Source organism: Cyprinodon variegatus, unplaced genomic scaffold (assembly GCF_000732505.1).
Source record: "Cyprinodon variegatus isolate N-32 unplaced genomic scaffold, C_variegatus-1.0 Scaffold227, whole genome shotgun sequence".
In the NCBI taxonomy this organism is placed as follows: Eukaryota; Metazoa; Chordata; class Actinopteri; order Cyprinodontiformes; family Cyprinodontidae; genus Cyprinodon; species Cyprinodon variegatus.
In genome coordinates this window covers 972,557-998,202 of record NW_015150680.1, presented here as the reverse complement: position 1 = coordinate 998,202, position 25,646 = coordinate 972,557, and the positions used below count along the sequence as shown (strand labels likewise).

Genomic DNA, 25,646 nt, shown 5'->3' with positions numbered 1-25,646 from the left:
AGGAGTCCTCTGTGAAACCATAGATAAATAACTATTTTAATAAGAATTTAATAATCAATTTGTGTATATATTAGTGCTTGTAAATATACATTTTATGCAGAATAATTGTTAATAAGAGTAGGTAAGTAATGACAAAGGAAGAGATGTTTGCCCCAGAACTCAAACCTGAGAGAATTGTATCGACTATACTAGAAAGCCACTATCTAGAAAGCATGGATGTTGAAATGTATGTGTATATTTGTTAGCAAAGGCTATTGGAAAGTATAGTTTGTCTTTATTTAGCGAATATGGATGTTGTGCTTGTTAATTTTCCTGTTGGAACAGTGTAGATTTACCCTGAGGTTCTGGTGCCGATCCGCTTTCAGTCACCCTCAGTGTACATTGGGTATTGCCTGGCCACCCTTATAAAAAAATTCTGGCCAAGCCTCTGGGGGGTCCTTGGTTTGGAAAACATTGAAGACCCTGGTCTAGCCAAAGCCAAAGAACTGCGAAACTACCCTTTATTTTACTCTCATTCGTAACCCAACATCGTTTTCCGGTTTAAAAACCTGTGCTCTTAAAGGGCTCCTATCGCCATAAATTGGCTGCGCTCCATTAGTCATCCGGCAAGGCAACCGGACGCATTGCGAGTCGTTGTCTCAGTTCACTCACAGGGCATTCCTGAGGCATACCTTTGCCTTCCTGCCCACTTTGGCCATAAATAGAGACAATTTTACCAACTATCAATGGATCTCTGGAAATCTTTGATTCAGTTAAAATCCTGATTTGTGTCATCTATTTATGTTTGCAGTAGCTAACAATATACAGGAGCAAAGGACTAGTTGGAGACTAGTTAGAGATCACAGGCTGTTTAGCAGAAAATTACCTCTTTAATAGTCCGATTCTGTCAGAAATTCATGACATATTTTGGTGTTTGCATGAAGGTACTTCACGCTGTAAAATCATTAGGAATGCATAGTCATGTTTAGAAAAGTACCCAATGGAAAATGTATGACACCTTAAAGAAAATAACATAAATTGGTGTGATATTTTGAGGACTAGATTTGTAGTGAGTTTTTTCTTAATTTTTGGTTTATTTTTTCTCGTCCTTGTACGCAGCTATCCCTTTAAGAGAGAGGGAAAAAAAACAACTCACTCCTCCTGGTTGACACCAAAGCCCATGCCATCCACCGGATGCCTGTGAAAGAGCGAATCCCCAGCGGCGCTCATAGGCGGCCGTTCATTAAATTCTAAATGGGCGTGGCTAAAACAATTGCCAAAGGAACCTAACCCAAACAGTGGTACAACCGCACGTTTTTTTTGCTCATATTTGTATATTTTTAATTTCACTAAATAATGGTTTTGGCCAATGTGATTCAGCAGGTGGAATTTTTCGTTCTTGCAGAGCTGCAGGTTTGTTCGATCAAAAGCATCGAGGCTGGGAAAGGATTAATGAGCTTCCCTACATGCTTCCTTAGCTCCGCACACCATTTATATAACCGCATTATACAATAAAAGGATCGCTATTAAAAGCAAAAGCGGTGAAACAGGGAGTCTGTTTCTGCACATGTTATTCTTCCTGCACAGATCTTCATCTGCCTTTGCTGGCTGAGCTGGCTCTGCTCTCCTTTATCCTCCTCTGTCTCCTCCTCCTCCTTTTAGTCAAAGCAGAGCCCAAGGAACAGAGCACTCACACTGCCTGCTTTAAGACTCGCCCCATTGTTGCGTAGTTTGCAAAAAAAAAAAAAAACACTATCTGTCTTTCTACTTGCTTCGACCCAGTGTGATTGAAGCAATCAAGAAGAGGGTTTAACTCTTAATTGTGCAGCACGTCTGTTGGGAATCATGGTTCTGCAGAGAGTGATCCGCGCTGTCATCATGGGACCTCCAGGATCGGGGAAGGGAACCGTGTCAGCTCGCATTACCAAAAGTTTTGGACTGCAGCACATGTCTAGTGGGGACATTTTAAGAGCCAACATCAAGGAAAAAACAGGTAAGATAAAAAAAAAAAAAGATCAGAAATATATATTCTCCCTATATCATTTATAAATTCCCTGTACTTTTCCTCACTCTCCTTTCAAAGTTTGCTGTTTCATTTTGCAGAAAAAGGCAGTTAGTTGTGTTCTGCATGCTGTGATAAGAGCACCACCCTTATACATTTCTTATCTTCCAGCTACATACCTCAGATCAGGGGGATAAAACTCAAGTTTAAGTTAAAACAGGTTTGCAGGGTTAATAGGTGTCCTTTTTTATGTTTATACTGCAAACATTTACACCAAACACCTGAACTTTGGAAGGCGGCCCCTGCTTCTTAATTTCATATTGGTGGAAACTATAAAAAAGCTGTAAAAGAAGGTGTAACTTTGAACTTTTGCTCCCTGGGAGGACTGCTGATAAAGAAGTTTTCTATAACAGCTGCACTACAGAGAATCCACTATACTGACAGAGGATGCCACATCTACACTAAATCTGGAGGCTTGATTCCTCTGCAAGTTTCACCGGTTAAATTTAAATTCTTCATCTATAATGATTCAATAATAAAGCAGCATTTAATAACGGCTGATATGGGCCACAGGGAGTAATATGTTTACTCAGTAAATGTGCATTAAGTTTCAGTTTAAATGTAATCATAATCCATTGCAAGCATGTTTTTTAAAGTGTTATTTGAACACATTGATTCATATTTAGTGCCTTTTGTTAAATGGGTACTGATAATGCTTAATTGAAATTGCCACATCATTCCTTGGACTTTGATTGTGCTGCTCTTTTCCATTATATTTAGATTAAGGTTTAAGTCTTTTCTTCGTATTTAAGGTTTGCTTAACGATCGTGTTAGAATTACACTGATGCCTTTTACTTTTTTTCTGGAGGCGTTTGACCTAGTTTCTCTAAACCAATACATGGAAAACCTTGAAGTTTTCTTCTTGTGTTTGATTATAAAGTTTGACCTCTTGCACTGTGTCGTGTTCACGTCGGCAGCAGTCAGGAAGTTTCAGCAAGACTTGTTAGAAAATCACTTCCTTCAGTTGGATTTTGACCTACATCAGTGAAAATGAATAAGCAAAAAAAAAAAAGGCTTTCACCTTTCAAATGTCCTTTATCCGTAAGTTTTTTTGCTCCACTGTGCTGCTGGAATGTACTTATTCCTGTTGCATTGTAAGTTTTGTTGATGTACAGCCCTTTGAATTCTCTTGTTACTGAAACGGGCTATACAAATAAACTTGCCTTGCCTTGCCCTGCTTTTTTTCTTTTGCATAGTGCCTCGTAAAACGATTCAGTCCTGCTAAACTTTTACGTTTTCATTTCGTTAATTACTTTTTTATGTGAAAGTTCAATGCAGACTTGTGCATTCTAATTAGATTTAACAATAAAAAAAATAAAAGAATCAAAATAGAAAATTTTGTATTTGGCCTACTTTACTCTAATACCCCTAAATAAAATTCATCTAGTTGCCTAAATAGCAAGTAGAGTCCAGCTGTGTTTAAATGAACCTCTAGAAAATTACAGCCGGTGTTATGAAGGCTTCAGAAGTTTGTAAGTGAACAAACATCAGTCCCATGCAGACCAGGTAACATGGACGGCTCACAGATAAAGTTGTAGGTTTAAAAAAAACCATAAAACAGATCATAAAACAATAATCTAAGAGCTCAACGGTTCCCAGAGGCCTGCTTTTGAACTTTCTTTGTTCTGTTTCAAAGTAATATTTGTGTATTTTGAATTGTGTGAAACACATTTTTACCGTTGTAAAAAACGTCCTTTTCACACAAACTTTGCATTGTTTGCAATCATAATGCAGTGTTATAAAAAACAGTTCATTCTTACCTTCCCTCTATTTATTGGTTATATTTTGATGGTGATTGTTTGAAATTTTAATCACAAATCTGTGAAAAAAATCCAGGTCAAACATACAAAACATTTTACAACCTCATTGGAAATAACTTAAATAAGCTTAGAGATTGTTAAAGCTGGATTGAAACAATCATTGTCTGAACCCTAAACTACGACCTTTATCTCATGGCTCTGTTCTCGTCTGCACCAGAGCTCGGCCTGTTAATGAAGTCCTGCATCGATCAGGGACAGCTGGTACCTGATGACATCATGTCCCGTCTCATCCTGAACGACCTGAGGAAGATAGACAACAATGGCTGGCTGCTTGATGGTATTAGGAGTTTTTTAATCAATATTGCCTGTTTAAGATCAGCTCACAAGAGGTGGGCTATCAACACTTATTTTTAATTATAGATAAACCACTTAAGAGAGTTTTTAATCTCACTGTTTCTTGCATGTATGCAGATTTGTATTTTTCCACCTGATCACTTGCCCTCCTTAGATCTGTTTATCTGTCTTTTGTTCCCAGGGTTTCCTCGGACTGTGTCCCAGGCGGAGGCTCTTGATCATGCCTACTCTATAGATACAGTCATCAACCTGAATGTACCTTTCCAGACCATCAAAGAAAGGCTGACCTCCCGTTGGACCCACATCCCAAGTGGCAGAGTCTATAATACTGATTTCAATCCACCTAAAGTTCCTGTAATTATCCCCTCTTCGACATATATCAGTATATCTGATGTTTACTGTATAAAAATAATCAAACAACCAGGAGAAAAAACTTTATTTCTAAAAGTGTGAATAGTTTGTTTGTTTTTGTGGGTTTTGCGTGGGAAAAGCTTCCCAGAAGCAGATTGAATAAATATTGATTTCTGACGAGAAGCTGTATTGACTCAAAACAGCATAAAGGTGGAATATAGCTGCAGGCAGAAGGGAGATTGCCAAATGGTTCTGCAGGTCACAGCTGCCACGGCTGCTTAATCTGACCTTGTTAAAAGCTCAACTGTAAAATGGAGATGGGGGGGAAAAAAACAAGTTTCTACTTTGTAGTGATTCAATGAGCAATGAAAGGATGCACAAAAACAAACAGCAGAACATTTAACAAGTTGTTCTTCACAATGATCTTTCTTGATCACGGTGAAAAGGATATGTAGGACTTGGAAGATTGTAATAATTGTGAACCAAATTTTAAATGATCACAATAATAACATAGAAGAAGATTCTTCACTGAATCATTATTTTTTCAATAGATTTTTTTTAGGTTTAGATAATGATAAAGATTTTATCATAAGGCTGTCTCTACCAGGGTTACCATTAAATGCAATGAGTGTTGTTTCTTTCTTTTTAAATTGCACATATGGTTTATAAGTTGTTGTTTTTTTCAGTGGCAGCACAAATGCTAGAGGTGATAAAATGATGCATGAAATCATTTGAAGTACTTCTCTAATCAGTGCTTCTGATTAACATTTCAGCGACTCCACAGCTGAGGGAGGAAAGTAAAAGAATCTGCCATAAACTGAAATAATATTAAAATGGGAAATACATGGACAAATAAGCTCTTCTTCAAATGGAGAGAAAAGTTAGGTAGATTATTTATAGTTTATATTCTCTTAGTCATGTGTGGCGCCTGTAACATCTCTAAATAAACGGTTCCCTGTTCATTGTTGGCAAGCAACACCTTTGTGGTTCAGGGCTGGATGCTTCTGGTCCTGTTTGGCACAGGACTATTTTACAGAACAAGTTGGGTCAAAGTAGCTAAGTATGCAGTGGTTTCCTCTTTATACTAGACAAATAAGACAATATTTTCTTGGCCTCCTCAGAAAGTTAGATTTCTGTCTCCTTTCCTTCCCTTTTAAGCTGTAAATAGATATTTCTAATTGCATCATTTAGAAATCAAAACTAAATATATTTTAAGTTTTTTTATTAATCAAATATCCATGCTTATATACATAAATTAATTAAACTAATAAGATAATAATCTTAAAAAGTTATGATAAATAAACTGTTAAATGAATGCCTTTTAATGCTTTAGCTCGCTTTTTAAGCAAAGCCCACATTTTGCCGATTTCATCAAATATGGTCAAACACTTGTAGAAAAAGTTAAAGATATATAAATGAAGTAATGGCATCTTTTAATCTTCTGTTTCCAGGGTTTGGATGATGTGACTGGAGAGCCTTTGGTCCAGAGAGATGATGACAGACCAGAGACGGTCACAAGGAGACTAAAGTCCTATGAAAACCAAACAGAGCCCGTCCTAGAGTACTACAGGTAGAGCCAAATATAAACAAAAAACATTTATAGGACAAAGATAATTTAAACAGAGTCAAATATTACCTTTCTTTTCTTCCAAATCTGTGGTTTTGTTTTTTTAAATAATAGGGGAAACTTGTGTGCAAATAATATCTGAATTGTTGAATAAATATCAACATTTCTGGTTGGTTTTTGGTTAAAGAAGCTTTTCACGACACCCTTAGGCAGTGATTCCCAACTGGGGGTACGCATACCCCTACTGATCCGCATGTGCATTGCAGGGAGTACATGAAAATATTTGATTTCTTAGGTAGTAAAATAAAATAGGGCTGGGATCTGTTCTGCTTTGTGAGCATCCAATTCAAACATTAAACAAGCTTTTATCAACCAAAAAGTAAGTTTTTCTTATATGTTTGAGTTCAACAAAACCAAGCAGAGGAACAGACTGGAGTAAAGAACAGCCTGGGATCATCTGTTTTTCACACTGAGCTATCGGAGCTCATCAGAGCAGCTCAGGTGTTTTGATAAAAACAAAGTCAAACAAATTAAATAGGTCTGACTTTGATTTTTTTCTGTATTTTGCTCAGAATTAATCAAGTTTAAATGTGATTATAAGGGAGTTAGTTACTCAGAGAACCTTTATTAATAAAGGTTTATAATATGATTTTTTTGAAATTTACTTTTGATTCCTTACTAATTTCAGGCAACATATTTGTGTTTTTTTTATCTTAGATGGAAAGAATACAATGCCTAAGAATTAAATACTCAGGTTAAAAGATTTAGTAAAGTAGTTTTTGTTTTATAATCAGTTATTGTACGTTCGTTCCACTTTTGGAAAATCATCAATACATTTGACTGAGAGGGGAACTCATGGTAAGTAATATTGCTCAAAGGGGTACACAAGTCAAAAAAGGTTGGGAAACACTGCCTTAAGGTAATTAAGAGTTTAAAAAAGCTCATCAGACTGCTTCAACAAAATCTGCATTCATTTGCACAAATCAGTTCATTAAAACATGTTTATATTTTTTCGAGGTTTTAAGATCTCTCTTTAAGCTCCCAGACCGTTAATTTGCATTTAGTAAAGCAAGGCAGAAACCAGAGGTAAACCAGAGAAACGATCACATATTGGTTGGCCTATCATGTGAGCGCTGGAAGTGAAGCACAAGTGAGTCTTTATTATTCACCGTTTTAACTAATTCCTCACAAGAAATGGATCCAGGATGCATTTTTTTCTCTCTATCTCTCTCTCTCTTTTTTTTTTTTTTTTTTGCTTTATCTAACCAATTTAAAGGATTCCTATTCACTCAACTCTGGGTGGGGTATCAGCATTTGAGCATTAAGTCATGGAGAAAATGGTTCAATGTAGGGGAAGGGTCAGAGCTAATGAACCCTGACCTCTCCAGCAGCAGTGACCAAGTAGCTGCTTAAGAATCACGTTCCAAAGGATACACCGGGGGATGGGGAGGACTGTGTTCTTCCTAATGTCAAGTAGACAGAAACATGTAAATGTTTATTTTAAACGTGCAGTCTCTATACACGTGTACTGTAAGGAGACCAGGGGTGATTGTAACCCTTTTTGCTTCAGCATATCTAACCCTTTGATACGGTTTTTAAATTTTTATACAAAAAAATAGTACCCATACACCTCTGTGATTATAGCACAGACTTGGTAAGTTAATGTCAAAGACACAGTCTTCCTCTGTTAAAACCTACTGCCATCGTCACCACTGCATGATCAACTTACATGTTTTCTTCATCTATTGTTGGTTTTCAGCTTGCTGGTAGCTTTTATTCTTTTCTCCACTACCTAGCATGCTATTAAATAAGCAAATGAAGAAAGTAAAATCCTTATTTTCATTATTTAAGTTTAACATGGACGAGTCTAAAGCTTAAAAGATATTACAACATGTCAGCCACTGTTTACCTGTGTTAGCTTAGCTTCTTTAAGATTATTTGAGGAAATACACCAAACTGAAATAATGCATTTTTGCACCATTACATTTGTCTTGAAATGCTCTGAACTTCCATATCAATGCGTTTTTGCACCATGTTTTTTCTCCCATGCTGTTTACATTTGATCACAGCTGCATTTTATGAAATGGAAATGTTCATTTCACTGCTAAGCTGCTGCTCATTTACTTTCTGAAAGATGTATAAAACTAAATTTTGTTTTGCTGATGAAGGTTCTCAGTCATCCAGGTCAAAGTCATTCCGTAAAAATTCAAAAAATATCCACTGGACTTGGTTTTCAAGATTTGAAGACGTTTCGCCACCTCTCCAGGAAGCTTTCTTAATTCAAATGTCTGGATCCGCAGTGAGTTAAAGGGGGTCGGTTGTTAAAGGGGGGATTGCCATTAAGGGAGACAATCCCCCCCTTAATGGCAATCCCCCCTTTAACGACCGACCCCTAGAATCATAGACAGGTTCAGATATTACAGGCTAACGATGGAACTAACGACCCATTCATCGGTTACCATTGCATGTTTCCAAGCGATACAAGGCGTTGTCTATATAAGACTCAAACTCACTGCGGATCCAGACATTTGAATTGAGAAAGCTTCCTGGAGAGGTGGCGAAACGTCTTCAAATCTTGAAAACCAAGTCCAGTGGATATTTTTTGAATTTTTACGGAATAAATTTTGTTTTGCATACACTCTGCGTATACAAAGTGACAATAACATTTTTATTAGTCTACATCATAAGCTTGAGAAGCAAATATTTCCACTTGAAAATTGGAATTGGAATCTGTCTGCTATTGTATCAGTATAAAAAGAGTAACTTTTGAAGTTTTTTCACTTCTTTTCCTCAATAAAACTGGAAGACTTTAGCTTTCAGCCTCAGCATCCAGCATGTGAGGTTAGAGGAGGGATGGTAAACATAGAAGGAATCATATGACTTCTATCTCCCCCTTAAACCTCTCGACTTTTTAAAATGTTGTAACCACACATTTTTACGTATTCTTAAACTTGTGTAACCAAAGAGAAAGCCTTAGTAATTTTCCCTTAAAAAAATAAAATAAAACCTAAAAAGTGTGACAAGCAATGGTAGTCAATCTACTTGAATAAATACTATGATATACAAGTACTTATAAACAGTAATTCACAATTATGAACAGATATGCAAAGCTGCTTTTTATATTTTCATTTGTAAAAATGATCCAAATATTCAATCACTTTTTATCACTTTATAATTAGATGCAATTTGGCGTTTGCTCTTTATAAAATCCACATAATGTCTAATGATTAACTAATAATCAAATGAGAAAAGAGACTTTTACGAAGCACTCTATGCATGATTTGCAGAACTACAGCAGGGCTCTAAAATGATTTCCTTGGTGTAAATAAGATGAGACGGTGATAAATAAGAAACATCCGTCAATAATTTGACATTTACCGTGTATAAACTAATCATTAAACAAGAAAGGAAAAAAAATCTATCATTCTATACCTTTTTTTCTTCTTTTTATAACATTAGGTTTTTGACAATAGCAAATAATAGACATTATGGGTTGGTAATAGTCAAGTCAAATAATCTTGAGTGTAATGACAGTTTAAAATGAAAGGTAATATTTATCCAGGTTAGCTTGTAACAGTCTTTTATAGATCCATCAAACTGTAATATCTATTCTCCACATCCACCCTTATCCCAAACGATACCTTTGAACAATAAGATACTTTTGTGACATTTGCAAACTGCCATAAAATAATGAAATCATAAAGCTTCAGAAAAATAAGCGCTGAAGCTCATCTGACATCGTCCTGATTTGATGCAAGGGTTATGTTCTAAAGATTGAATACAGACTCTAAAGATTGTTTAACCAAATATTGGTTTAAGGTTGTGCACATTTAACTTTCTTATAACACGTTTGCTTTTCAGCTGCACAGGATAAATGTGACATTTATATCTATATCACAAACTTGACTTTTAAACAGGATGTATAGACTTTTAGTTATTTATTTTTCTTTAACAATGTTTATGAACATTGCAAACTTTACACTGCATTTCTTTTTCTTCTTCTCAGGAGTAAAGGTGTGCTGGAGACCTTTACGGGGACAGAAACCAACAAGATATGGCCACACGTTGAAGCTTTCCTCCACAGAAAGTTCTCTGCCCTCAGTCAAAGAGCTGCATAACCGCCGAAGTACAAAGATTACCTGAAGGCTACTAATGGAAAACCGTCCAATCAAGTTGCAGAATGTATATAATTGAATATGGATAATTTGTGTTTAATGAAGGTAAAGCCTTTAAATTTGTAAATGAAGATTTATCTATTTTACTAAATACTAAGTAAGACTACTACCTACATTAGTCTTTTTTATATCTAATCTTTGAACTGTGTCGGTGAAACAATTTAGGGGAAATTCGGATGAGTGTCTGCAAAACCTCTAGCATGATGCTGTTACTATGTCCACTTTGTGCCTTTATAAATCCAGAAGATAATGACTGAATTGAACATGAAGTTTTACAATAGTACATCAGGGATTTAGTTTGCACAAGATGCTGCAGGAAGAAGGCAGGAGCTGTTTTGGTATGTCCTGGTGACCATGACCAGGTTAAGCTCCTCTAAATGTAATCCCATTACATACAAACTGCCATTAGCTAAACATCCACAGCAGACTTTAAAAGAAAAGATAAATCCTTGATAAGAAGCAACTATTTTGTAGTGTTACAATAAGAGTGCATATCTGATTCTTCTAGTTCTAGTTCCTTTAGATGGATCAAATTGTTTGGTTTTAGTGTAGTTTATGCCTTTGCCGCGCTTCATTGGCAGTCTGAAAAAAGGTATAGTTTGTTCCGATAATCATGGACCAGTTTAAATCATTTCTATATTAACATTAATGCATATTGTAAATTTAAAAAAGGTATAACATCTTATTTTAACCATGTCAAGTCTTACTAATGATGCCTCTTTAACACTCCATTCCTTTGAATTTCATTGCCATTCCTAGTTGCAACTACATTATTTCTTGTAAGCAATTGTTGGCATTTATCTTGACTGACCAGATGGCTGAAAAACACAAACATACGTTGACACAAGTAATACAGGGTTAAATGTTGGAAGGTATTAGCTTGCAGTTTTTTGCACATTGCTCTGAATGTTTGCCCTGTTAAAAAGCCTTAATAACGCAGTGCACTGTATGTGATTGTTCTACTTTCCTAAACACTTCCATGCATTGTAAAAATGCAAAACAAAAACGATCTTTTCACGTCTTGGATATTTATGAATTGCAATAAACTTGTTGTACTATATACTTGAATGACTGCATTTCCTTTAATAAGATACCCTTTAATGAGTTTGTTAGAGCAGTTTATACCTATTGATCAAAGGCAGACATGCAGAACTCCATTACTGTTTTGGTTCTAAAAAGCTTTACTTTTGTTTTTTTTATTCCATCAGCTTTAATCTTACACTAAAAATAATAATATCCAACCTATAATTAAAGTATTTGCTCATTTTCCAATTCAAAACTCTCTAGTTGTGTATTATTTACAGTTCCAAACTCAAAAATCTTTATTTTTTTGGCTATTGGAGTAAAAACAATAAATTTCGATAGTAAAGATGAGTTGACAGTGTGCGTTTTATTTTTTGTTTTGGTATTTGTGCAACAAATTAGCTTTACTTTAAACAATATCAACATTTAGTTCAGAATTATTTTTTCTTCCGTTTTCTTTTAATAATGAAATAAAATAAATATATGCTACGCCTGACTTTTGGTCCAGTTTTAGTAACCTTGTTTTATTCTTACAAGCTGATGGTTAAAGCTAGAAATGCTAACAAATAAACTGCCATATCACTGCCATATCATCCTAAATGGTAATATAGGCTGCAAAATCTGCAAAAATCCTGGAGTTGAGATTCAGCTATTCAGAGGAAATCAGGTGAACATATAGGATAAATCTCTGTAAAAAGCATTTTATTCTTTCAAAAGGTTTCTGTGGAAGAGAAGACGAAACAAACTTTGAGAACTGATTCCCTTTTTGTCAAACTGGTTAGGGAAATGAAAAACAAAATCAGAGCTCAGTGATAAAAAAAAAAAAAAACAGACACTCGTTAAATGTGAGATTTTAGGGCATTTATCTTAGAAGTGGTGGCAATAGTCACAGCACACATTTGGCAAAAGCTAACTTCAGCATTATTCACTATATAGAGAGGATCTCAGCATTTGAAAATAAAAGTGGCTCAGTGTTACAAAATACTAAACAAAACTGACAAATTTAAACCCTTAATTTAGATGGCCATGCCAGAGACACCAGATAAAAAAAAAAAAGACCAACACCTGTCCTAAAATAGAGATTTTACCTGGAAGATGATATGTTATTAAAAATCGGTATGAATCATTTAAATGCATGTGCAACTGTTTTGGTTTCCCTGTATTGTAGAGAGAAAACAGTAGTAAAGTTGACCAGAGCTAATTATTGAACTTTAGAGCATTTCAGTCTGTAGTTTTATTTATCTGCTGTAGTAGCTGAATGCAGAGTAGGTTTAGGTAATAAGGGGTCTGTGGTGAGATGATGGCGCTGCTAAAAACTCAATGAATCACCCAGCTGCTATGAGTCACAGATTACATTCCCATAACTGGAAAACATCTCAGTGATTGTGCTACTCAGCAGGTTTGAACATTTACAGCTTTTATCAGATAAGAACCATTGTTCTTATGGGATCAGATAAAGAAAACACATTATTGGGGTAAAAGCTCCACAGTGAGGACAAAGGAAGACATGCTGAAAATGGAAAGGACCAACAATCATATAACCAGGGCTAATTTTCACAGTTGTTTAAATGAACTGGAAAAATGGGGGAAAGCAAAAAGTTTCCTAAAATGATAACATCGGGTAACAAAAGTTACATGCACAAATTTTATGAGTGGAAAACATTGAAACACTACTTTAAAAGTCTAAGCCAATAATGTAATAAAAAAAATTTGTATGGTGCCTTAAGTTCAAACATTTTAGAGTGAGCAGTTCAGTTTCTTTAAATGTAAAAAAGACCTAAAGGGTGAAAGCAAAAAGAAAAACTTCCTCTTAAGCTCGTTTAGTACAGTCCCTTCTTCACCTTTCATTCAGAACAAACAGTGTATATTTGTGATTTCTACATGTAGAAATCTGAAAAGTGTGGCATGCACAGCCTGTTAATCTAATAACCCTAAATACAATCCAAAGCATCATGTTTCCTTTTTAGTAATAGAGATTACCTGCATGTCATTTAATCTCAGGATAAAAACAGCTGCTTTGTGAAGGCGTTTTTCTTTTTAGACACTATAATCCAATCAGAATCATGAAGACATAGCAGGGTGACCTCAGCTTTAAAATTGTGGAGAACTTTAAAAAAGAGTTAAATCATAAACTGGCGTTTCAAGCTTTATGCATCTCACAGAGCTCGGATTGATTCATGATTACAAAAAGGCTGTCCACCAAAAAATACAGGCTGGGCAAGGAGAATATTAAACACAATAGAAGCCAAGCGGCCCATGGTAACACTGGAAGAGCTGCAGACATCTAAATTAAGGTAGTTTAAACAAACAGTTGACAGGAAAACTATTTATCACAGACTCAGCATAATTTGCCACAGTCATTGAATCTTAATGAAGGACATAAAAGCCTGTCTTTGTAATGTGAAAATGTTACAAGGCACAGTGCCTGTATGAAGAATGCTGAAAATTGAAATATACTGTATATTGTTTTGCTAGATGTAATAATAAAGGTTTAAATTCAGTTGATCGAAAGGCCTTAGAGTCGACATGAAGAAATTTCTGTGATGTAAAATAATTGCAATAATCTTTCCTAAAAGTGCATCAGCCTTTCTGCAGATCCATCAAACTTCAACCCAATGATCACACATGTGTTTTAAGGCCACTATAATTATTATAAACCTGCTACTTTTTCAATTATTCATCTTATTACACCACACAAGCCATAAAACAGGCCACCTTAAATGGGGAAGGCAGACTAAAGCTGAATATCTTGTTGTGGTAGCATCCTGTCTTTTTAAATCCGGTGATTAGCAAAAATAAAAATAAATAAATCCCCCAAAACTGCAAATGCATTATTTATTTTACTTCTGGTTATCACAACAAAAACTGCTCCAGTTCACATATTCACTCTAGCTGCTCCTTGTAGATGATCCTAAGGCAGAAACCTCTGATTGTTTTGGGAACTAAGGCCCTCACTGGACATGATTTGTAAAATGGAGATAGCGGTATGTATAGCAATTAGGAACAGATGTTTATGAAAGTTTTAAACAAATGGGCTAATGATAAACCTAATTATGAAGAATTTATTTCCACATTATTGTATCTGAAATAAAACAAAAGTCTTCCAATTTTTTCTGGTTGTCTATATTTTGACGCCAACTGTTTCTGACCTGGTCCTGATTTGCTGCACCAACCCTTTTTAGGATCTCTTGTATTTTCTGAACTAAGTGTGCAAAATGTTATTTCCTTCTTTCAGAAGAAAAGGTTACACTGCTGCACATTATATGCATTCACTAGCTGGCAGGCCACACTGCAGCGAGAGCCAAATGCTAAAGCCAAAGCTCAACAAAATGTGTCATTAGCAAAACATAATTTCCTCCTGTTTCTGCTGCAAGATGCAACAAACAAGCGGATCAGTTCTCCAGTTATTCCTGCTCTGCAGCCGTGTATCCGCCTGGTGTCCTGGATGGAGGTTTACAAACTCAGATTGTTCCTACGTGGACAAAGGACTGAGATGGGAGAAGAGCAGGGTTGGAGTGACGGTCATTAAGAGATTTCCATCATCCGGTTGTCTTCTGTTTCTGTGGCGTCATCCTTTGTCCATTTCCCTGTACTCGTCCACAGTCCTGCCTCTAAACAGTGCTTCATCTTGTATTCAGCATCCTCCTACAAGCCAAAAAACAAGAAAAAAGGATTAAATACATCAGACTATAAATGTCAGTATTTCTAAAACGTTTTAAAAAGCTGCATACAGACACAGCTCTGGAATGTAATTTATTCAACCCCAAAAAAAAAAAAAAAAAAAAAAAAAAAAAAAGAACCTAAAAATAAGCTTTATATTCAACAACATCAAGAAATAAAAGCATCATAATCCAGTTTTAACATCCTTCATTATCCTGAGAGGCAGGATTTCCATTGCTGAGCAAATGTTGGCAACTAATCACGGTGTGGGGCCAGCAGCGGGGATGTGGCCGCCGATCTCTCCCCAGCTTAACAAAAGCCTTTTCAAAGTATAATGAAAAGTTTGCTGAATAAAATGAGGCAAACTAGCTTGTTTTTGTATCTTAGCTATAGGGAGGTTTGTCAAAGAGAACTGCAAGTATAAAAACTCCTACCAGAAAGTAAATCCTTTGTTTCTACACTCTGGTTTAGATTAATCTATATCAGTTAGGTAGACGAGTTTTTGGCCACAAGGCTGCTTTCCTTTAAAGTGATAAGAGCTTGGATAGAACCGTCTACAGTGGGATTTGGTCCTCACTAAATAAACTTGATTTTTAATTAAAAGAATAGACAGGAAGAATACATTCTGGAGAATGAATAAGAATTTATATGAACTAGTTTACCTTAGGGGCGTAGTTTAGTTTTAACTTATATACCTTATTTTCCAGAAATAGAGTGCTCTCACTACAAGCCACACCCACACATTTTTTTTTTACTAGGAAACATACAAATATATAAGCTGCACTTGGCTATAAGCCGCTGATATCTACAGAACTGTCCCCCAACAAACCTCTAGGGGGTGCTCTACATATCCCCACTAGAGTAGGGACGAGGAAGAACCTTGGCTCCAATTAGCTTGTCGGTTGTAAGAGCTTCTAATGAAAGATGGGGCTTTTTTCGCTTATTATTTAAGCTTTGCAGGAGTTGCAGTCTCTTCAGTGGTATCAAAGCTTTAATGCGGCAAATAAAAGACAAAATCTCTAAACTAGGGGTGTTTGCTCCCAGTCGTGCCTGCTGCTAGCATGGGCTTGTGCTAAATGAAAGCCCCTTCTTCTCTGATCTCCGCCCCCTGTGGTTAGGAAAAATCCACAGAAAAGCCGCACTTTCCTATAAGCTGCATGGTTAAAAATGTGGGGACAAAGTAGTGGCTTATAGCCCAGAAAACACCATACTTTTTAACAATTCAAACAGGAGGGACTAGAGCACCCTGGTCAAGATGGCAGCAGTTAAAACATTTATATATTATCAAAAGTCTCAAAACTAAAGCATCACTGAAATAATTCAAATTACAAGAGATTTCAGAAGATTAATCCAATGCATTTAAGAAAATAGCTGTATCCTGTTGAACGTATGTCAAACTTTTTACAAACTAAATAAAGAGATACATTTCTTTAACAACAAATGATTGTATATTAAATGATTAAATTACAAGAGAACAGCAGATTTCAAAACTGGAGGATCTCAGTTGGTCCAGAAATATTAAAGAGCCTAGTCCAGACGTTTGCAACTAGTGGGTCCTTGGACCATCCACAGCAGCTCTTACTAACTTCAACTAAAACTGATAAGGAACCAAACAGTGTGCTTAAATAAAGATATACTGCAGGTCTAGGCATTGTTTCATTAAATAAGTGCTCTGAATTTATACAAAATGACAGGTAATGTACTTTTTAGAGCCATGTTTGTCATTAGGTTCAAAGCACTTTCTCCTTTTCTGTCAACAATATCAGCAGTCCATGGAAGCAAATGTATCCATATCCAGATTTTATAAAGTGGATAAAATGGATTAAATATGTAAGCTCATTTAAAAACCAATCTTTTAAACATAAAAGTTGGCAATAAACTAATGTTTTCCCAGATGTTAAAGTGATGATAATCTACTGCCAAAAAACAACAACAAAGCAATATTTCAACATACGTAGTAAAGCCTCTGTCATTTCCAGTGCTGCACCAGAACACTCAATTATGCTTTTTGCCAGATCAAATATAATCTGAATTCAACTAAAAGTGGGCAAAAAACAAAAACATATATACAGACTCCAATCAAACACATAAAGGTCAAATAAAACACATAGAGTTCTGTCAGGAAAACATAAATATACCCTTTTGGCCTTGATCATAATAGGAAAGGAGCAGCCAGGTGCAGCTTATATTGTATAGCCACATTCAATTTATTTCTGGGATTAATAAAATAATTTTAAAAATATGTTAGTAATGACCTCAGAGGAGCGACTGCTGCTTTCTGTTAATTTGGAAGGTGTCAATTTAACAAAACAAAACCCTTAAAGTTTAATCATAAGCATAAAACAGCTCACACAGCTGCCAATCCCACTAGAAGTGGGAATACTAACAAACTGAAACCTTGACCAAAAGGTTTGTGATCTAAGAGATCAACTAAAATACAGATATACTCAGTTATGTTTACTCCTAAGTAAATACATAGATATAACTAAAGATATTTGTTTAGGAAGGATTACAAAGTTTTGTCAAAGAAAGAATTTAGCAGGAAGAAAAAAGGTTTCTTGAAGGGTGGCCTTAAAAAAAGACAAAGCCCGAATGGAGACGCCTGGGCAGCTTCTGCTTAATAAATAATGATATGTTGGTTCAACTGAGGTTCAATTTCAGTCACTTTAGATCTGAAAAAGCAAGTTAACTTGTTATCATGACCTGAGACATTGATCCTTGTTAACATGGATCTGATCTAAATAAAATGATACTTGCAACATGCAGTTTCATAGAAATTTTGTCCGATTTTTTTTTTTTTTTAAGAAAACCCGTTTTAAAACAAATGTATATATGTCATCATTTTTTTTCCATTTTTCTCAAATAACTATAAAGCACATAAAAAAATACCAAGGGTTGCAAGTAAAATATTCCATCTAAGTTATGTTTAATATCTAAAGAAAAATTCAAAATATACTGCTTTGATTTTATGGGTTATAAAATAAAATAAAAAAGTATGTGAAGAAAAAAACAAAAACAAAAAACAGGGAATTAAAGAGGCTTACGTGATTTTAATTAAAAGGAAATTCTTTCCCATTCCCACCAGGTTTTTGAGAAAGAAGTTTGTAAAACATAGACATCCAGAATTTCTTTAACAATCTGAAGCCACATGAGCTAAACCGAACATAAAAATGCCCTTTCTTTCAAAAAGTAAACACGTTTTGAAGATATATAAATTAAAAAGTAATGGCATTAGCAACACTGGTCCCAACATGAAAAAAAACACACAAAAAAATGCTTTTTAGTGCCACCTATCAGTTGAACAGGATAACTACAAGAAGTCACGAGACAAAGTGGTGCCTAAGTAAATGTAGCAGTGTGTACCTGTGATATAAAGTCTGTTGTTCCTTTGGTGTTCGGTCTGTAGCCTGTGCCATCATTCTGCTGGTCAACATTCAAAGCATCGTTTCTACATTTAGCAGCATATTCTTTAACTCTCTGTTTGAAGGATTCTAATTCTGCATGAAAAGCTTCAAGGTACACATCTTGTCCCTCCTGCAAAGAAAAAAAAAAATACAATTACATAAAAAAAAAAGGTGAAATGGTATAGAGAAAAATGGAGACAGAAAGAGCAAATTAAGCTGAAAAAGCTTTTTTTTTTTTTTTTTTATAAATTCTCTATAAATTCGCTTGTATCATTGCAACAGTATAAAGCTAAGGTGAGACTTAAGATTAGAATACTTGAACTATGTGACTTACTTTGGCTTTGTGGAAGAACTGCCTAAAGCAGCCTCTGGGATCTTGCTGAGAATTTGAAGCCATTTCTAAGATAAACTGCATAACCACTGCTTGGTGCGCCACCTGCTCCATAAGTGCTTCTTTCTGGAAGACAAACAGCATAAAACAATCAAGGTATATTACAAGGATATCTGTTTGACCTCCTTAAACAAGAACAAAAAAAAAAAAGACTTTACCTACCGTAAATGTGCAGTGTCTGATGGATGAAAAAAATCAAGCTCATTGAAGCTACAGGTGTCAGGACAAAGTAATTGATGTGATTCTGTACAGTATTTGAATATGTTGTTGGGTTTTAATTTTGGTGATCAGTGAGCATGTCTTTTCAAATTCTAAAATCTTAATCACAAAACTCTTCTTGCTTACTAGTACTTTACACATTCGGGGGGATTTGTTTTGGTGATCAGGTGAGACAGGCAACGGGGCAAACATACAGTTAACATGAATACGTTTAGAATAAACAAATGCAAGTCATAATGGAAGAGCATCAGTACATCTATTAAGATTAAATAAAGGCAGTATACAATTTGATTAAACATACAGATAACATTGAGCTAGTTTTTGTATTGTTTGTTTTTTGTTTAATCTCCAAAAGGAAAAGTAAGAACTTTACACAATGCCATGCTAATTGAATATGTTTTTTCACTTAAAGTCATCATTTAAAACCAGCTTTTTAAATTTATTACATTTAGTGTAAACAAAAAAAAAAATGCATAGCCTAAAGATATCTTTGAGTATGCAATTATTTTTTCTGTGCATTATGCATGTGCGTTACAACAAAACTACATATTGGTTGTACTTGGAGCTGTTTAGTGTTTCTTGGATCTTTTGGTTACAGATGATTATAAAAGCAATACCACCATCATGCTACTTACTCCTTCTTGCTGTAATCGAATGCACCACAGGACTAAAAAATTAGCAGTTTCCTCACAGATGAGCTGTGGCATGTGTGAGAGGAATCGCTGACTGTCATCCCATCTCCGTAGCATACCTGGAACAACAGATTCATGACTTATCAAAATTTAAGGACTGAAAGCACAAAATATAAAAAATAATGTAGTCTAAACCTTTCCAAATATTAAAGAAAGGATCATAGCAAAATTACTTCTTTAGGGCTTTTTTTGCCTAAAGGAGAAAAACGCTGGATTTATCCTGTGTGCTTCACTCACCAAAATGCCTGAGCTCTTGTTCATACTTCTGAAGAAACGTTTTGCAGTTGTCCTGATCCATTTCCACAGACTGATGCTGAAAATTAAATATACTCTAGAAGAAGAAGAAAAAAAAAAAAGGTCTATGTAAAGAAGAAACAGGAGTGACAAACTCCATCTCTTTAAGGTTTACCTTATCAAAAACGTCCCAACTTCCTGTGGCACCAAGCACGGGACTGCGGCTCGGTTCTGGACCTCCCAGCAAGTTCTCCTTGCGCCGCCACTCCTGCTCTGTGTTTGTGAGCTCTGTTGGACAAGCGAGGGTTCGAGCGCGTTCCTGCTCCAGCGATTCAGAACTGTGGACTCCCAAAGAGCACAGCTGGTCCTGCGCTTCAGCCAGCCTCCAGCTGGAGACGATGGAGGCCTTCACACAGCGCTGTTGGCTCTGGCAAAGTGACGCCATGGGGCAGCCACAAAGGGGGGACAATGGTGTCTAGAGAAATTTTATCAAGGGAAATTTTATCATTTTAAAAGTTATGAGATTCAGAGGCAACACGTGATGCTAATGGAGTTTTTTGTCAACAGTGTGACGTAAATTGAAACTAAAATGAGTTAAATGTAAGCTGTAATAGTAAAGACAACTTAAAATTCTAAAAGAACAAGGTAAAAAACAAAATGAATCATGCAGAAAATCTAGCATATTAGCAAACAACATAAATTCTTAGAGAGGAGGAGATCTTCATGATGGAATTAAAACATAGAGAAGTTTCAATTTTACTGCATAATAAAAAAAAAAGATAAATAAAAAAGGTAGATATTTTTTTGTGAGCAGGTCTCGCAAGATTTAGATTTACAAGGGAGTTGATTTCAAACACACCTTTAAATTAACCTACCTACTTTCATGGACAAGGGATGCAAATTAAAATGTTTACAGATCAATGTATTCAGAGTTAAATACAACATGCATTTACAGGCTCTGGTTTGTTGTACCCAACCTTAAATCTAGACAATGTACAGAGATGACTTATGGTTCCGGATGTTAAGATTTAATATTTCCATTTCTGATACTACATATCATGAAGAAATCATACATATTTTAACTAATGTAGTATTTGTGGGATGTTAGAACAAGCCTGATCAATATGGCATCAGGACATCTTTTATAATGAAGATACATGAGATAGCACTTCTGAGAAAACAATGATTAGTATAACTGCTGTAGATGCACCATAAAGTTTTTCCTGCTGTTTACAGATTTACATTTTTTCTTTAATATCTGAGTGATCATTTTTGCCTATAATATATTCTGTTTTTTTTAAGACAAATTTCAAAAACATATTGTTTTTAGTTAAAATTAGCCCTCTAAATTGGTATACTTATTCAGTTCATATCTACTAACCCCTCAGCAACTACAATGAGCCATCATTCGATCTTACCTATCCATGTTCTGAGTACAATCTTTTGTCCGATTATTGTCGTTTTTTGCTTTTATTTTCAATGAAAACATCGAAGTGCAAAAGAAAATCTATCTTTGATTCTGTTAGCTACTTCTAAAACACTGCAAATATTAGATTTGTATACACTGTCTAAAGGATATCTGACCATAATAGTCGCATAAACAGTTATTGATGTACAACTAGTTGTAATTTAAATATTTCTGTCTAATTTTAACCCTTCTGAAATACTATTAGCTTGCTAGCATCTGATAAAGGGAACTTGATATGGGTTCAAGTTGAATGCTAATAGCTTGGCTAATAAGATTTAAAGCGTTTTTACCTGTTGGTTGGGATGGAAACCAGCAAAACGTCCCATCGACTGACTTGGGTCGTTATTCTGCTCACCATTTGCTTGAAATGGAGCTCCGTGTCCCATCCACGCCATGGCTGCAACTCTCACAGTAGTTTGCCCGTTTGATGTGCTAGCTAATGCTAGCAACGGTTAAGGAACCCCGCACAGTTTGGCCCTTTTATATTAAGCCCTCCGCCACGGCAGTGTCGGATATAAAGAGTGGGTTGAACGGTTTGAGGGTAAAATTGGAAGTATGATTCAATAGAACAGTGCGTCGGTCTCACAAACAATAATAACAACCGTTGCTCCAACTAATCAGAGTGCAGCTGTTTTGGGATATGACGTATCGTGCACGCGAACACAGCGTATACCACGTGACACACTGTTTTCTACAAAATTCTATTTATTTCTAGTAAATTCGTTGTTTTTTTTTATGGCCAATTCTATCTTCAGTCAAGAGAAAAAAAGTAAATATATTACCCATTTACGCTGTAATTTGCTGGAGAGCTTATCTTTTTTATATTCCACTTTAATCAAACCACTCACACGTTACATAATCATTTTGCAAAGCACTTAATTTTGGTTTGAAATTATTTTATATGCTTTGAAAGAAAAAAATACATTTAAAATATCGGTTCTATAAGTTCAACTGAATAAATATAAAAAATCAATACATAAAATATTAACAATTAAACTGAGTATTGCATTAAAATCTTGTATCCATCAATCTTAACAAAAGGAAGATTACATTGAGATTATAATGACGCTTCCGAAAAACAGAATTATTCTTATATTAAGTCGATAAAGAATATTATAAATATTAGAACATGCCTGTTGTTACAACACTCGGCCGCTAGATGGGGTATGTTTATTGTAAACTTCCGCACAGTAGTAATAATTTCCTTCTTTTGGTCTTACAGGCAGTTGCGTGTTTTGATTAAGCCTTTTTTCGTAAGAGGTAAAATACATGAACTTATACTATACACTTATTTCCGCTTAATATTATTTAAGGTCTACAGGTGACAAACGGTTTCCAATATGTGAAGAGTTGTAGGTAGAGCTGCCTGACAAACAAAGCTCAGGGATAACTTTGACCCTGACAGACGCTAATGGTGAGCTAAACATTGTGAAAGGCTCACGTTCGCGTGACGATTGCTGTAACTGAGCAAAAAATAGTCAGTGGTGAGTCCGTTAAGATTATTAAAATTAATAATTTGCTGTAATGAAACATGTTTGACTCAAAACAACTGTCCGGGGCGTTCTTACTCTTGTAAAACATGTCAACCTAGCTAAGTTTTTACATTTCTTGCTAGCTTATCCTGACTCACTCGTGCTAATTAATTAGAAAACATCTTGAATATTTTGTTAACGTGTCTGTGTGTTCAAAGAGGCTGGATACAGATATAATGTATCCAGTTGTTGCGCATGACAAGCTATTGCTTCCTCACATAAAGGAGTAGGACAAGTTCCTCACCACGAGGTGGAGTTAAAAAGCAAATAGACGCTTCCTCCTTCGTCATCCTGCTCTGCACTTGGTCCTTAGCTCCGAGCTGCAAAGGCCTCCGCCTCCGGAGCCTGCAGACAGGGGGAACAACCAGACTTCAGGACTAAATAACAACCTCACTCTGAAACCAAACGTTGGAGCCAGTTGGCATCATGCCCTTTCTCAGGCTTCTGTTCCCACAGTTTTTTCCACGTAGCTGCACAGAATTGCAGCAGGAATTATATTGTCTTTGTCAAAGCTTGATTTTTAGACACACAAACAGTCCTGAACACACGACAAGTCCCTCTAGATATTTTTCTTACTGACTCTATCTAGCGATGCTACGGATGAGGATTTGGGAAATGAAAAAATAAAAAAGTTGACTGATTTTTAAATTCTAATTTAGTTTAATATTGGCGGGAAAGTCATTCTGACTTTTATCTCAGAATTCTGACCCTTTTCCTCACAATTCTGACTTTTTTCCCTCAGAATTCTGACTTTAATCTGAGAATTCTGACTTTAATCTCAGAACTCTGACCTTTTTCCTCAAAAGTCTGACTTTATTTCTCAGAATTCTGACTTAAATCTGATAATTCTGACTTTTTTCTCTTAGAATTCTGACTTTAATCTCAGAATTTTGATTTTAATCTCAGAATTACGGATCTTATTGTAGATGGGAACCATGAAGGAAGAGATGTGGGAGCACTCAGCTTTACTGACAAAGATGTGAGTTGTTTGGGAGGGCCAGAAACACGGAAAATGACGCAATTAGGCAAATTTTTACGTGCTCGAGGCGTCACCGGTGATGCTATTTCATTAATGAAAGAGCAGAAGGTGATTAAAACAAGAGAGCTAGTCTCTAAAACAGACATGGCTACGGCTTGATGCTAACATGTTTGTTAACTGTCAGATTAAAGTCAGAATTCTGAGATTAAAGTCAGAATACCTTACAGCACCACTGTTATTGCTGTTATGAATTTATAAAAAATTCCAAGTAATGTAATTTCATTATTTGCTTTTCAACTATATTAATTTGAAAATATGTATACATATATATTTAACCAAATTAAAGCTCATGGTGAGTCGCTGGAATGTCATGATGACGGAGGAAAATAAAAAGATGATGTACCATCACAGTACATGTATTACAGTTGGATGTTTTACTGATAATCAGAGGTGTCAAGTAACAAGTACAAATACTTTGTTACGGTACTTAAGTACAATTTCTAGGTATCTATACTTTACTCTATTACTTATTTTTCTTCCTACCTTTGACTTCTACTCATTACATTTTCACACAAGTATCTGTACTTTCTATTCCTTACATTTTTAAAACAAACGTTACTCGTTACTCTTGGCTTCGGTTTAATGTTTCTAAATATTTATTTCATGTCATGTGCTCCATCCAATGCAGATCATTGGCGCCATCCACATCTAGCGAAAACTAGTGTAATTGGATGAGTCATATAACGCAAACACTCATTGGATAGCTAAAGGAAATAATCAGAAGCAAGCAGGTGTTCTTCAAACTGTAAATATGAATTGTCTATGCCATGCTACAATGTCAGATTCAGAAATAGATGTTGAAATGTCTGAAATGTCGGACACAGGCGAGAGAGTATCGGGAGATAGAGATGGAGACCAACAGGACCTCCCTTGACCCTCTCTCAAAGAATTTTTTGAAAATAGTTGAAAAATTTAGCTTTCAATTCATGTAGTGGCATCTGGCTGTTTCTTTTAAAGGTTACTTTATACTTTTATACTTTAAGTAGTTTTTGAAGCACATACTTTTTACACTTTTACTTGAATAAAGAGGTCAATTTGATACTTCAACTTTTACCAGAGTGTTTAAACTGTAGTATCTATACTTCTACTTAAGCAACAAATGATTGTACTTTTGACACCACTGCTGATAAAATTCTCCCCAAGTACCAGTATTGTATTAAATAAACATGTTTTTATGTTAGATTAACAGTTATTATTTGTAGTTAATTTTAGTAAAGTCTATAAACTAATGTTTATTAGTCTTTAAGTCTGTTATTTAATTGATGACAGATCTAGACTAATAGAGGAGGCCAAGCAGACGGATCAGTTCTGGTTTCTCTCCAGATATTCACATCCTCAATGGTTATTATTGTGTGTTTTTAGGAAACAATGAATTATTAATATTACAGTTTAAAATTGCATTCATCATACTGGTGTTGAATAATATATTTTCGCTTGGTGATTTATTTATTCTGTGATTAAAACTTTGAAATATTATTGTTGATTTTCCTTTCAGATTCCTGTCTTTCTATTCGACAGCATATGGATCTAAACACGGAGATGGACCATATGTCTACAAAGGATAAGGGTTAGTACCTCGGTTTCATTGCACATGCAAATTTTGTAATAACACATATGCTTAATAGTTTCATCCTAGCACCACCAGTTCAGGTTTCTAGTCCAACTTTTATTTACCTGCCATTATAATGCGATTGCAATGCACTTTTCCCGATGTTTTCTTTTATATTTTCAGTTTA

General features: G+C 35.4%; 3 protein-coding genes across 4 annotated transcripts in view; 2 read left to right on the top strand and 1 right to left on the bottom strand.

Moving 5' to 3' along the window:
• The first annotated feature begins 1,244 nt into the window (after positions 1-1,244).
• ak3 (adenylate kinase 3) lies at positions 1,245-10,249 on the top strand. The gene is made up of 5 exons (XM_015381070.1): positions 1,245-1,972; positions 4,019-4,138; positions 4,337-4,509; positions 5,958-6,076; positions 10,080-10,249. Exons 1-5 carry the CDS (start codon positions 1,825-1,827, stop codon positions 10,189-10,191), a joined length of 672 nt encoding a protein of 223 aa, XP_015236556.1. The 5' UTR covers positions 1,245-1,824; the 3' UTR covers positions 10,192-10,249.
• A 3,677-nt stretch (positions 10,250-13,926) lies between these two features.
• On the bottom strand, positions 13,927-21,977 carry cdc37l1 (cell division cycle 37-like 1). Its single transcript, XM_015381002.1, has 7 exons — positions 21,630-21,977; positions 20,047-20,346; positions 19,875-19,968; positions 19,581-19,696; positions 18,670-18,792; positions 18,295-18,465; positions 13,927-14,916 (listed from the first exon to the last, which is right to left on the bottom strand). The coding sequence occupies exons 1-7, from the start codon at positions 21,732-21,734 to the stop codon at positions 14,797-14,799; spliced, it is 1,029 nt and encodes a 342-aa protein (XP_015236488.1). The 5' UTR covers positions 21,735-21,977; the 3' UTR covers positions 13,927-14,796.
• A 611-nt stretch (positions 21,978-22,588) lies between these two features.
• exd3 (exonuclease 3'-5' domain containing 3) overlaps positions 22,589-25,646 on the top strand; it is a 54,117-nt gene continuing 51,059 nt past the window's right edge. The window contains exons 1-2 of one of the 2 annotated variants that reach the window (XM_015381058.1): positions 22,589-22,823; positions 25,406-25,477. In XM_015381058.1, coding sequence (XP_015236544.1) covers positions 25,432-25,477 — 46 coding nt within the window. In that variant the 5' untranslated portion in view covers positions 22,589-22,823; positions 25,406-25,431. The remainder of the gene's footprint in view (positions 22,824-25,405; positions 25,478-25,646) is intronic. The other variant, XM_015381059.1, reaches the window with a different exon arrangement.

Coding starts and splice junctions, on each gene's coding strand:
- ak3 (XM_015381070.1), top strand. CDS start 1,825: ATGGTTCTGCAGAGAGTGATCCGCGCTGTCATCATGGGACCTCCAGGA. Junction 1,973..4,018: donor CAACATCAAGGAAAAAACAG/GTAAGATAAAAA, acceptor CGTCTGCACCAG/AGCTCGGCCTGTTAATGAAG. Junction 4,139..4,336: donor CAATGGCTGGCTGCTTGATG/GTATTAGGAGTT, acceptor TTTTGTTCCCAG/GGTTTCCTCGGACTGTGTCC.
- cdc37l1 (XM_015381002.1), bottom strand. CDS start 21,734: ATGGCGTGGATGGGACACGGAGCTCCATTTCAAGCAAATGGTGAGCAG. Junction 19,697..19,874: donor ACAAGAGCTCAGGCATTTTG/GTGAGTGAAGCA, acceptor CTGTTGTTCCAG/GTATGCTACGGAGATGGGAT. Junction 14,917..18,294: donor CAACAGACTTTATATCACAG/GTACACACTGCT, acceptor TTTGGCTTGTAG/GAGGATGCTGAATACAAGAT.